This window comes from Haliotis rufescens, unplaced genomic scaffold (assembly GCF_023055435.1).
Source record: "Haliotis rufescens isolate VD_foot unplaced genomic scaffold, xgHalRufe1.0.p SCAF_5, whole genome shotgun sequence".
Lineage (NCBI taxonomy): Eukaryota > Metazoa > Mollusca > Gastropoda > Lepetellida > Haliotidae > Haliotis > Haliotis rufescens.
The window spans coordinates 24,125,537-24,138,148 of record NW_025964223.1 but is presented as its reverse complement, the minus strand read 5'-3'; the positions used below and the strand labels follow the sequence as shown (position 1 = coordinate 24,138,148).

The following is a 12,612-nucleotide window of genomic DNA, read 5'->3' as shown; positions in this document are numbered from 1 at the left end:
GGACGCAACTCTGCACAGCGAATCGTGGCGCCTTAGACGACTGGGCCACCTGTGCCCCCTAGCATGGATGTAGTGCTGACAAACCTAGAAACATAATCAGGCAGGGTGAACCGGGATTCGAACCCACAATCATAGGTTTCTGTTGTACCCAAGGGATGCAACTCTGCACAGCGAATCGCGGCGCCTGAGATGACTGGGCCACCTGTGCCCCCTAGCATGGGTGTGGTGCTGACAAACCTAGACAAGGATAATCAGGGTGATGTAGACGACTTAAGAATGTATTGGCATTTCAGTGAGTATGTCTTTGTGTCCCTTTCACCAATATTCTGCTGATTTCACTGTTTCTTATCAGTGGTTTAACGATACATTTTGTACCTGTTACTATTTGTATCATGATACAAGTGAAATGATACATGTTCTGATACACTTCTCAAATATGTTCTTTTTCAATTTCCATAAGACTTGGTGACTAAACTTATTACTTACAACAGAACAAAATCTTTACTTAACAAGTATGTTTTATTTCAACATGACTGTCTGTTGTTCAGAAATGACCTTTGTGGACCGACTGATGAACCTCAACTTCACATTCGTGATTTTCTTTAAAATGGTCAAGTTTGGCATCATGAGTTCTTGCATGTTTGTTTCATATACACAGTCTCACATCATGGTATGTTACCATAGTTACTGTACCGCTACACCACTCTATATTTGTCATCAGAGAAAACATATTGGTGTCATTAAGTGAGTTAAAATTTAATGTTGACTCATCATTTTTCCAGCTATGTACATTTAAGTTTGAGATCTGAAGACCAACTGCAGACATTCAGTGTCACATCCGTTAAAGATCAAATTGTCTTAGAATATAAGAGATAAACCTACTAAGATTTGAAGTTTGAGGTATGTTATCATATATTGATACCTCTCAATTACAAATTTGAAACTTGTAAAATCAGTTATCAATTGAATCGAGCAAAATCAAACTAAAATAACATGATCCTTCAAGTCTTAATATGTTTATCTCCTGGACCCACTTGCACAAAGCGATCTTAGCGCTAAGATGATCGTTACTCCCCTACTTTAACATAGACTTACGACAGTCTGAGCGCTAAGATCGCTTTGTGCAAGTGGGCCCTGGACTGTTTGAAGTAGCATCATCTATTGTCATGTTCTTTTCTTCAAAGATCCATGGGTTCAATAAAGCTTTGTATTTTGTTGCAAGCAGGACAGAAACAGAACTGAATTTTACCAAGCAAACAAAACACAAAATGACACTTAAAATGTGGTTATGGGTGAGTGAGTTGGGTTTAACACAGCTTTTAACAGTATTCCAGTTATATTGTGGCGTGTCAGCTTAATGTGGGAGGAATGCACGAAGTGATGCAGGTCTCCGACGTTTACCACTTCGGTAAAACCCACGAGCACAGGTGTGATGCTGACAAACCTAGAAACTTAATTGGGACGAACTCGGATTCGAACCCACAATCATAGGTTTCTGGCGTGCCCAAGGGACGCAACTCAGCACAGCGAATCGCAGTGCCTAAGACAACTGGGCCACCTGTGCCCCAAAAATGTGGTTATGGATATTGATTCAAGTGAGTAGATTTCCATGCTGCTATTAGCAATACTCCACCAATATCCAGGACTGGAACCAATAACTTGACATGATAAAGGAAAGCTTCTACACTAGGTTACCCTACAGGTAAGTTCTCTGGGGCTTTATGACAGGTTTGGTCATGTTATGTTTTAGAAAACGTCAACTCAAAACAACGATATTACGAGTATATCATGTCTTGGATGAAAAGGATCCAAAATTTCAGAAAGAACAAAATGTTAACCTACTTAGTTTCTGTAGCAGCCCTGGTTACTTTACTATGTGATGTATGCTTTCAGAGGGTGTAGATTGCCTGTAGATACCAGCATTCTATTCTATAATACATTATGAACATCTATGGCAAAATTTCACTTGTAAAGAAATGTAGATATTCAGGTTGTTACTGTAATAACGAAGTGATTCCATGGCATTGGATTGGCTAAAAAGCAAATTCTTGTCGCGTTAGAAAAAGGCAACGCCCACAAGCAGACTACAGATTCCTCATTGGCTGATAATATAGTGGGCTTTGAAGACAGGTGGGTGGCCACAAGATGTCACTGAGTTTGTATTGTTCTCCATGTACAGTTTTTTGCGTGATAATGATTAAACAAAGAGTCTGTGAAATACTATTGTTGAGTTATATAGAAGAATCAACTTCAATGTTGCTTTGCGTTTATCAGGTATAAACGTAAAAAATGCTGAAGTCAATTCAAAATTAGCTCTGCTTGTTTTTAATCTATATGGCAGTTGCATGATGGGACAGACCAGGCATGTGATCTCAATGAAAGCACTAATGTGTACACGCAAAGATGTTTTGAAGACACAGAAACACTACGATGCACATCACTACGGCAACAACATAAGCAGCAGACAATGTCTGCAAACACATTCGCAGAAGGAACAGTCCCACAGGATAGTAAATACTGTAGTCATTTGATAACACCCTTTTTTCATTTATACTCAAATGATTAAAAAAAAAAGAAGGTCAAATAGAACCCGATAGCAAGAATAGAACAACCAAGTCATCGGGATCTCTGTATGTTATGATACAAATCTCTCATGCTGTAGTTTTTCATGTCAATGTTCATTCCAACTACCACAGGTACATCATTCAGCCATTGAACTGACTGTCATTCACACAATCCCATATACACAAGTGCCTGCTGGTTTGATGGATCCCAGCCCAGGCCCAGAATGCATTTCACCATCCATGGAAAGGTATTTGGTCATCATTGGTTCGATCATCACACAAAAGAACTTCTTCTTTTATTTGGACGGGTGACCAGTCTTATTATTGGCTGTCACATTATCTGGGCCTGGATTGGCCGTGTGTAGCCCACACTCACGCTTCCTGTCGATCAAGGGGCAGATAACTCTGCAGCACTTTCAGGTTATAGTTTCTCATTTGTGTGTCGTATCACAGATCATCAGCTAGCCCCCTCCTCCTCCTTTTTCTTCAATTCCAAAATCAAATCACGGATTTCATCTCGTTTTTTCAACACTATTTCATCCTTGAACCAGTTTTTTAAACTTTTCATCGGCAGTGAGAAGTCCATGATTGGATCCTGCAAAGAGAAGAACAGTTTGCTGCACAACACAAGCCTGGGGACTTACAAACTGAAAAGACTGTCATAAATCTTCATCATCTTCTTGTGTTTGTTTATTTGCTGTTTAACGCCGCACTCAGCAATATTCCAGCTATATGACGGCGGTCAGTAAATAATCAAGTCTGGACCAGACAATCCAGTGATTGACATCACGGGTATCCATCCATGCAATTGGGATATGCTGACATGCATCAACCAAGTCAGTGAGCCTGATCACCCGATCCTGTTAGTCGCCTCTTACGACAAGCATAATCGCCTATTCCGGCAAGCGTGGGTTGCTGAAGACCAATTCTAACCCGAATCTTCACAGGCCCAGCCTGTTAAGTAATGTCTAGGTCAGACAACCAGCCTGTAATAGTCAGGTCACATATTTTAGCCATCCACTCCTCATCAGTCCGTTCTTATGACTTGTCGCTAAATGGTTGAAATATTGCTGATGTAACATTAAATTTAAACTCACTCACCCAGTTCTTATGACAAGCATGGAGAACTTGCAACCTCCAATGTCCTGGAAATCCTGTTTTATTAGATTTGATACAGCTTATGCGTTTATTATTTGTTGTTTAAACATTGCACTCAGCAATATTCCAGCTAAATGGCCGTTGCCTGTAACTAGTCAAGTAAAGGACCTGACAAATCAGTCTACAATGACGGTACTACAACATGCAATGAACCAAATCACTGAGACTGACCACTGATCCATTTCTTCTCATACACAAGCAAGGTTGCATGGGACCTAGTCTAACCCGCAATCCCTATTGCTGTTTCTATAATGAACCTGACCTTGAAGAAGCTCTCGACATACTGCAGGAGGTAGACACCACAATCAGAGTAGTTGGTCTGTTGAGGCACTTTGACAAACCCTCCCTTCAGCTTGTCCTTCACTTGCCGCTTCTCTTTCTTCTTCGTATCCCACTCAACTTGTAGGTAGCTGGAGGAAAGCCATTCAATTATTAGCAAACTAAACTCAGGAACCACATGAGAGACATCTAGACTTAAAGTGATGCATAGGAAAACCATTTCAATTATTAGCAAACTAGCCAACAGTCCAGGTTAACAATATTTCAGATACACTCTGCTGAGTCTTGTAGTCAGATGAGCAAAGAATCTTTGCAAGCCTATGTGGTCCAATTAAACACCAGGACACTTTAAATCATCAAAGCTAGAGTACTTCGAGTTGTTTCTAAACAATCACAATATGGTGAGGTGAGGTGAAATGGGGTTTAACGTCGCGTCCAAGATTATTGCACTTATATAGCGACGTGCATGCACGTGTGTGTGTGTGTGTGTGTGTGTGTGTGTGTGTGGCTGCTTGTACTAGTCAGGACTGATGGCGATTTTATAGTGCTAGCTCACTGAGATACCATGCCGCAGTTTAACATGAATACCCCACTCAGACACAGTATACTGACTCCGAGCCGACCAGTCCTTGTTTTATCCCCTTAATTCCGAGTGCCAGACAGGGTAACAACAAGTACCATCTTTTAAAGTCTTTTGGTATGACCCGGCCGGGGATCGAACCCCGGACCTTCCGCTCTCCGGGCGGACGCTCTACCACAAGACCACGGACAATCACAATATCATCAATAACAACAGGTATGTTTGTGAATGTCAGTAGAACCAACTGGAACAGTGCACATGCTCAACTGGAGTGGGCTTCCCTCCACTTTCTCATCCAAAGTTCTCGACTCACACTAAGAGAATCTTTGTCAAAGACTTACTCTTTTAAAATGCGCACAATGGCACTCCTCGATGGTCCAGCCAAGGAATCATAAATTAGCACACATGCTCTGAAAAACATCAAAACAGAATCAGACTATGTATCCATCAAGATACTTGTAGTACTGTTGTTTGGGCTCTGACGGTCGAGATTAAATGGACTCAGGTCATTCATGTTTTTTTTGCAGTATCACCCTGGTTCATAGTTCACATTCATAGTTCACTTAATGACACTTCTATATTTAAAGGATACTAAATAGTAAATACTATACATAGCTACTTTACACCTAAAAACAACCTTCATTTCAATGGTGCATTCGCAAGCACTGGTATCGTTCCATTAAATCTAGTGACAGAAAGAGTCGAGTAGTTAGTTGCCAAAGCTCAGTGACTGTGCTGCTGAAAGCATTACTTCCCGGGAAAGCAAGTTTTATTTATGTCTGTTTGGAAAATATTATTGTATACTTGTTAGTTGTTAATATGCACAAAAAAGACCTTGGTAAGTATCACAATTAAATGCTACCTAGACTGTGTATCAATGTATCAATGCATCAATGTGTGACTGTTAGTTGTATTGAATTGTAAAAGATCAATCAATCTACTGCATTGTTTCACTAGGTATCGCCCTTCCATACACATCAATGAATCGTCACATTATTATGGATGATGCAAAGACATACAAGACAAAACATCGCAATGTGGCATATTACCATTGAAATTGGGTACTGGTTTTGAGACTGGGTACTTGTGTCTATATTTGTTCTACCTGTCAAGAGTTCTACTGTTGCCAGACAAGTGGACATGATAGTTTGCTTGTTCTTTAACGCCGCACTCAGCAATATTCCAGCTATACGGTGGCAGTCTGTAAATAATCGAGATTGGACCAGACAATCCTGTGAACGACATCACGAGCATTGATCCACGCAATTGGAGTACGATGACATGCATCAACCAAAGTCAGCAAGTCTGACCACCCGATCCCGATAGTCGCCTGTCAACATGATTGAGAAAAACATGCTTTGACAAAATAAGCCCAATATACATCCTCCATTATCCAGTATTATATCTCCATATTATTATAATGAATACTATACTTTTGACTCATCTGCACCTTAGCTTAGCTTAATTTTGAGGCCAGTTGAATGGCAACACTAAAAATAGAAGTCTAATCATGGTACATTTTTCTTTCATGATTTAGTGAGTATGGTTTTACACCTCTTTTAGCAATATTTCAGCAATATCACGGCTGGGGACACCAGAAATGGGCTTCACACATTGTACAAACATCGGGAATCGAACCCGGGTCTTCGGCATGACAAGCAAACGCTTTAACCACAAGGCTACCCCACCACCCTCTTTCATGATTTAAATGATATCACAAGTATTTATCTTTTGTGTGTCCTTAATAAAAATAACTGGAACGTATTGTAGCATATTGGCTTTCCTCCCTCATCTTAAAACTCACGAAAACATCTTCCCAGGTAAAATGTCATTTATCACAGTCTTGTTATTTGTTTTAATACACAGAGTGCTCGCGCAGATGAGGCCAAGATTTTATTCTGAACTCTTCTTTAGATCAGCATTTTGATTGGTTGTTCATTTCAAGCACAAGAGGAAGTGACATTCACTGCTTGGTGATAAGAGGACGCAGGCGGGGACGTCACTTCAAAAACAAAGCTATGGTGCCAAATGGGACCAGGGTACTGATGATTATAGAATGACGACACAAGACACTAGATAATTGAGGATGTACCTCCTAAGCATGGTTAGAGACATAAATTATTCAGACTTGGCAATATTTTGCCATGTTTTCACAACCAACGAATTATTTTCATCCATTGTTTATTGTAACCATGGTTACTTACTGTTTGACTCCGAGGCTGTACTCTTTAGTTTCATCTCCATTGTTCAAGACTTCACTCGGATCTAATGGAGTCCCCCGGATCTCCTTCAACAGAACAACATGCCCCTTGAATCTGTGTGTGACTCAAGCTATCGGTATCAAATACTTGCTAAGGAGGCCTTTTACTAACAAACAAATCCATAACATTTGTTTGACTGTTGTTTAACACCACACTCAGCAATATTCCAGCCACAGGAAACAGCCTGTAACCAAATCTGGACTAGACAAACCAGTGATTGTTGTTGTGATCAACAATCCATGCCATCAAGGTGGAATGGCATGCAGTCAACCAAGTCTGCAACCCCGCCCACATGATCCATCATGTTGCCTCATACAACAAGCAGAGGTTGTAGGACCTAACTCTGTTTGGGCCATCATTAACTATTCATCAATCAACCAGGACCGTGCCACCATTAACTCAGCTCTTCCTTGTTGGGGCAACTAACATTCATGAAGCACTAACTTGTTTGGGCCACCAGTAACATTCATGAAGCACTAACTTGTTTGGGCCACCAGTAACATTCATGAAGCACTAACTTGTTTGGGCCACCAGTAACATTCATGAAGCACTAACTTGTTTGGGCCACCTACTGTAACATTCATGAAGCACTAACTTGTTTGGGCCACCTACTGTAACATTCATGAAGCACTAACTTGTTTGGGCCACCTACTGTAACATTCATGAAGCACTAACTTGTTTGGGCCACCAGTAACATTCATGAAGCACTAACTTGTTTGGGCCACCTACTGTAACATTCATAAAGCACTAACTTGTTTGGGCCACCTACTGTAACATTCATAAAGCACTAACTTGTTTGGGCCACAAAGTAACATTCATGAAGCACTAACTTGTTTGGGCCACCAGTAACATTCATGAAGCACTAACTTGTTTGGGCCACCAGTAACATTCATGAAGCACTACCTTGTTGGGGCAACTAACATTCATGAAGCACTAACTTGTTGGGGCCACCAGTAACATTCATGAAGCACTACCTTGTTTGGGCAACAAAGTAACATTCATGAAGCACTACCTTGTTTGGGCCACAAAGTAACATTCATGAAGCATTACCTTGTTTGGGCCACCAGTAACATTCATGAAGCACTACCTTGTTTGGGCCACAAAGTAACATTCATGAAGCACTACCTTGTTTGGGGCCACCAGGTACATTCATGAAGCACTACCTTGTTTGGGCCACAAAGTAACATTCATGAAGCAGTATCTTGTTTGGGCCACCAGTAACATTCATGAAGCACTACCTTGTTTGGGCCACAAAGTAACATTCATGAAGCAGTATCTTGTTTGGGCCACCAGTAACATTCATGAAGCATTACCTTGTTTGGGCCACCAGTAACATTCATGAAGCATTACCTTGTTTGGGCCACAAAGTAACATTCATGAAGCACTACCTTGTTTGGGCCACCAGTAACATTCATGAAGCATTACCTTGTTTGGGCCACCAGTAACATTCATGAAGCATTACCTTGTTTGGGCCACCAGTAACATTCATGAAGCATTACCTTGTTTGGGCCACCAGTAACATTCATGAAGCACTAACTTGTTTGGGCCACAAAGTAACATTCATGAAGCACTACCTTGTTTGGGCCACCAGTAACATTCATGAAGCATTACCTTGTTTGGGCCACCAGTAACATTCATGAAGCATTACCTTGTTTGGGCCACCAGTAACATTCATGAAGCACTACCTTGTTTGGGCCACCAGTAACATTCATGAAGCATTACCTTGTTTGGGCCACCAGTAACATTCATGAAGCATTACCTTGTTTGGGCCACCAGTAACATTCATGAAGCACTACCTTGTTTGGGCCACCAGTAACATTCATGAAGCACTAACTTGTTTGGGCCACCAGTAACATTCATGAAGCACTAACTTGTTTGGGCCACCAGTAACATTCATGAAGCATTACCTTGTTTGGGCCACCAGTAACATTCATGAAGCACTACCTTGTTTGGGCCACCAGTAACATTCATGAAGCACTACCTTGTTTGGGCCACCAGTAACATTCATGAAGCACTACCTTGTTTGGGCCACCAGTAACATTCATGAAGCATTACCTTGTTTGGGCCACCAGTAACATTCATGAAGCATTACCTTGTTTGGGCCACCAGTAACATTCATGAAGCACTACCTTGTTTGGGCCACCAGTAACATTCATGAAGCACTACCTTGTTTGGGCCACCAGTAACATTCATGAAGCACTACCTTGTTTGGGCCACCAGTAACATTCATGAAGCATTACCTTGTTTGGGCTGGTGTTGACAGTGGTTTGGCTGTCATCTGTATCCATGCTTGTTTCCTCTTTCTGTTCCCCCTCCTCAGTCTCCTCCCCCTCCTCCTGCAACACACAGTCAGTCTCATTCTCTGAATCAATGAAGAATTGTTTAATGCTGCAGTCAGCAATACATTGAGGTCCTGTCACATGACCCACCTTACATTGAGGTCCACTCACATGACCCACCTTACATTGAGGTCCTCTCACATGACCCACAATACATTGAGGTCCTTTCACATAACCCACCTTATATTGAGGTCCTCTCACATGACCCACCTTACATTGAGGTCCTCTCACATGACCCACCTTACATTGAGGTCCTCTCACATGACCCACCTTACACTGAGGTCCTCTTACATGACCCACCTTACATTGAGGTCTCACATGACCCACCTTACATTGAGGTCTCACATGACCCACCTTACATTGAGGTCCTCTCACATGACCCACCTTACATTGAGGTCCTCTTACATGACCCACCTTACATTGAGGTCCTCTCACATGACCCACCTTACATTGAGGTCCTCTCACATGACCCACCTTACATTGAGGTCCACTCACATGACCCACCTTACACTGAGGTCCTCTCACATGACCCACCTTACATTGAGGTCCTCTTACATGACCCACCTTATATTGAGGTCCTCTTACATGACCCACCTTATATTGAGGTCCTATCACATGACTCACCTTACTGTGTTCCTCTGATGTCTCTTCAGTGCTGGGACTTGGAGTCTCCGGCTCCGGGGTGCGGGGAATGTATGGAATATGTTCCTCCTCATTCATGTTGGGGAAGCAGATGATTGCAAGGAACCAATGAGAACTGAAATAAACGTGTGAAACATTGGAGAATGTTTCTGACCCGAGTATCTTCACTAAGAAGATGATGACATCACTAATAACAATGTTAAGGGCAGAAATTCAAATACACATTCACCAAACATATTGTTATGCTATTTCTCTTCAATTCATCATTATTTTCAGGTAAATGGTATATGTTAACCAGATATTTATCCTATTGCTTTAAGAGCAACCATGATCACATGTGTATCTTTAACAACCCTGCTGAATAGGAACAGCTGCACATACTGTTCGTTTATTGGCACGATGATGAAGTCCTTGTCGAACAGATCAACATGGCGAGTCCAGGTCTTCACTCGGGTGTGGCGCCGGATCATGGCCCTGTTCAAAACACAACCAGATTTCTGTCAGATACCAGGAAGTGGAACACAATATTTCCTCTGTTATTGTTTTCGTTTACTATTTACACATAGCAATATTCCAGCTGTATGACATGATCTTGTAAATATTCAAGTCCGGGAAAAACACCTTGGTGACTGATATTATAGTGCAAGCACACCATGCCGCAGTTTAACATGGCCATCCCACTCAGACATAGTGTACTGACTCAGAGCCTATCATTGTTTTAGCCCCTTTATGCCAAACACCAGGCAGGGTAAGAACAAGTACCATCTTTTACCGTCTTTTGGTATGACGTGGCCAGGGATCAAGCCCCCGAGCTTCCACTCTCTGGGCGGATGCTCTACCATTAGACCACGGTGGCGGTCCCCCTAATAATGGCTGGGTCTAAAAGTAAATGGACGTTAACAAGAGCCCAGGCTCTAAACATGCTAACTAGAGGAACTATGGTATTTATGACACCAATTCAAAAAGTACATTTCACATTTTCTGAAGACCCATGCAGGGCAGTAGCATTTAGCTCACACACAGGTACACTGTCTGCTTCCCTGGGTGGCAGCAGGAGACTACACAGCACCCTAATCCAACAGTGCTATCACAACATCATACTTCTTCCCTTAACTCATGAAGATTGGGGTTAGAATTGGTCTTCAGCAACCCATGCTCGTCGAAAGAGGCGACTAACAGGATCGGGTTGTCAGCCTCGCAGTCTTGGTTGATGCATGTCATCATATCCCAACTGCTTAGGTCATTGCTCATGATGTCAATCACTGGTCCAGATTGATTATGTACAGAATGCTGTCACATAGCTGGAATACTGCTGAGTGTACAGTACAAACAAACAAAAACCACTTGCTCTGCTTATTGCTGGGCCAGAATGTCACAAGGTCAGGTATGGAGTTAATAAACCAAGGGTCATAACCAGATGAACTCTTTACTGGCAGATCCTGGAACATCTAAGGGACACAACTCTGCATGCCCTGAGGAACAGGATTTATTCTACCCAGGAATTTCTAGTTATACCAATCATTCTACACTTGCTACTTTACTTGCATGAAGGTGCAAGCTGATACTTATTTAAACAGTACATTGTTTCTGAATAGTAACAAAATTATTTGAAGCGTGAACTTGGTGACCATGGTGAACATGGTGAACATGGTGATAAGGTGAACTCACGGCAACTTGGCTACATCTTCCGGCATACTGTTGCGGGCCTGTTTCTGGGTGAGTCTCTTGTAGAAGAAGGAGCTGAAAATGTGAGTCCGGCTTCGATCTTCTTCACTCAGCTTCTCAATGAATAAATACCTGAAACGTAGTACAACCCACTATACAGTAAGGCTGAATGTATCAATGCACCAGTGTTATATTAAACATCTTACTTGATACATTAAATGTATGCATCGATATGTATCTTCTTTTTTCCATGACCTGCACATCAGACTAATTGACAATTTAGCTTCATCATCTTCATTATGTCATTATTCAATCACATTTAGTATTTGTGTTTTCTTATGATAGCACAAACATTTGGCAAAAAAACTTGTAAAACAAAATTTTCACTGGAGCCCCTTGGGATAATATTAAGCTTTACAACTATTTTGCTCGTATGTTTCACCTACTTGAGATAGAAGTCTATGATGACATCATTGAGGAACTCTCCCTCGTTGAGACAGTAGAGGTCTTCATTGGTGATTGTGATTCCACCTTTAGTTGGTGGCGGGGGATAGGTCAACAACCTGGAAGAACCAGCAACAATGTTACACAATCAACTACTGCTGGTAGGTCAGTGGCATGGAGGTACCAGCAACAATGTTACGCTTGCTACACAATCGACTACTGCTGGTGGGTCAGTGACATGGAGGTAACAGCAACAATGTTACACAATCAACTACTGCTGGTGGGCCAGTGACATGGAGGTACCAGCAACAATGTTACACAATCAACTACTGCTGGTGGGTCAGTGACATGGAGGTACCAGCAACAATTTTACACTTGATACACAATCAACTACTGCTGGTGGGCCAGTGACATGGAGGTACCAGCAACAATGTTACACAATCGACTACTACAGGTAGGTCAGTGACATGGAGGTACCAGCAACAATGTTACACTTGCTACACAATCAACTACAGCTGGTGGGCCAGTGACATGGAGGTACCAGCAACGATGTTACACAATCGACTACTACAGGTAGGTCAGTGACATGGAGGTTCCAGCAACAATGTTACAAAATCAACTACTGCTCTTGGGCCAGTGACATGGAGGTAACAGCAACGATGTTACACTTGCTACACAAT

General features: G+C 41.9%; 1 protein-coding gene across 3 annotated transcripts in view; it reads right to left on the bottom strand.

Annotated features, from left to right (window-relative positions):
- Positions 1-1,826: 1,826 nt before the first annotated feature.
- Positions 1,827-12,612, bottom strand: part of LOC124111405 (sentrin-specific protease 6-like) — a 35,425-nt gene continuing 24,639 nt past the window's right edge. For all 3 annotated transcript variants that reach the window (XM_048383801.1, XM_048383802.1, XM_048383803.1), the window contains 9 exons: positions 11,935-12,051; positions 11,492-11,620; positions 10,205-10,297; positions 9,806-9,938; positions 9,083-9,178; positions 6,786-6,868; positions 4,923-4,991; positions 3,985-4,132; positions 1,827-3,159 (listed from right to left, as the gene is read on the bottom strand). In XM_048383801.1, the coding sequence (XP_048239758.1) occupies positions 3,022-3,159; positions 3,985-4,132; positions 4,923-4,991; positions 6,786-6,868; positions 9,083-9,178; positions 9,806-9,938; positions 10,205-10,297; positions 11,492-11,620; positions 11,935-12,051 (1,006 nt within the window). In that variant the 3' untranslated portion in view covers positions 1,827-3,021. The remainder of the gene's footprint in view (positions 3,160-3,984; positions 4,133-4,922; positions 4,992-6,785; positions 6,869-9,082; positions 9,179-9,805; positions 9,939-10,204; positions 10,298-11,491; positions 11,621-11,934; positions 12,052-12,612) is intronic.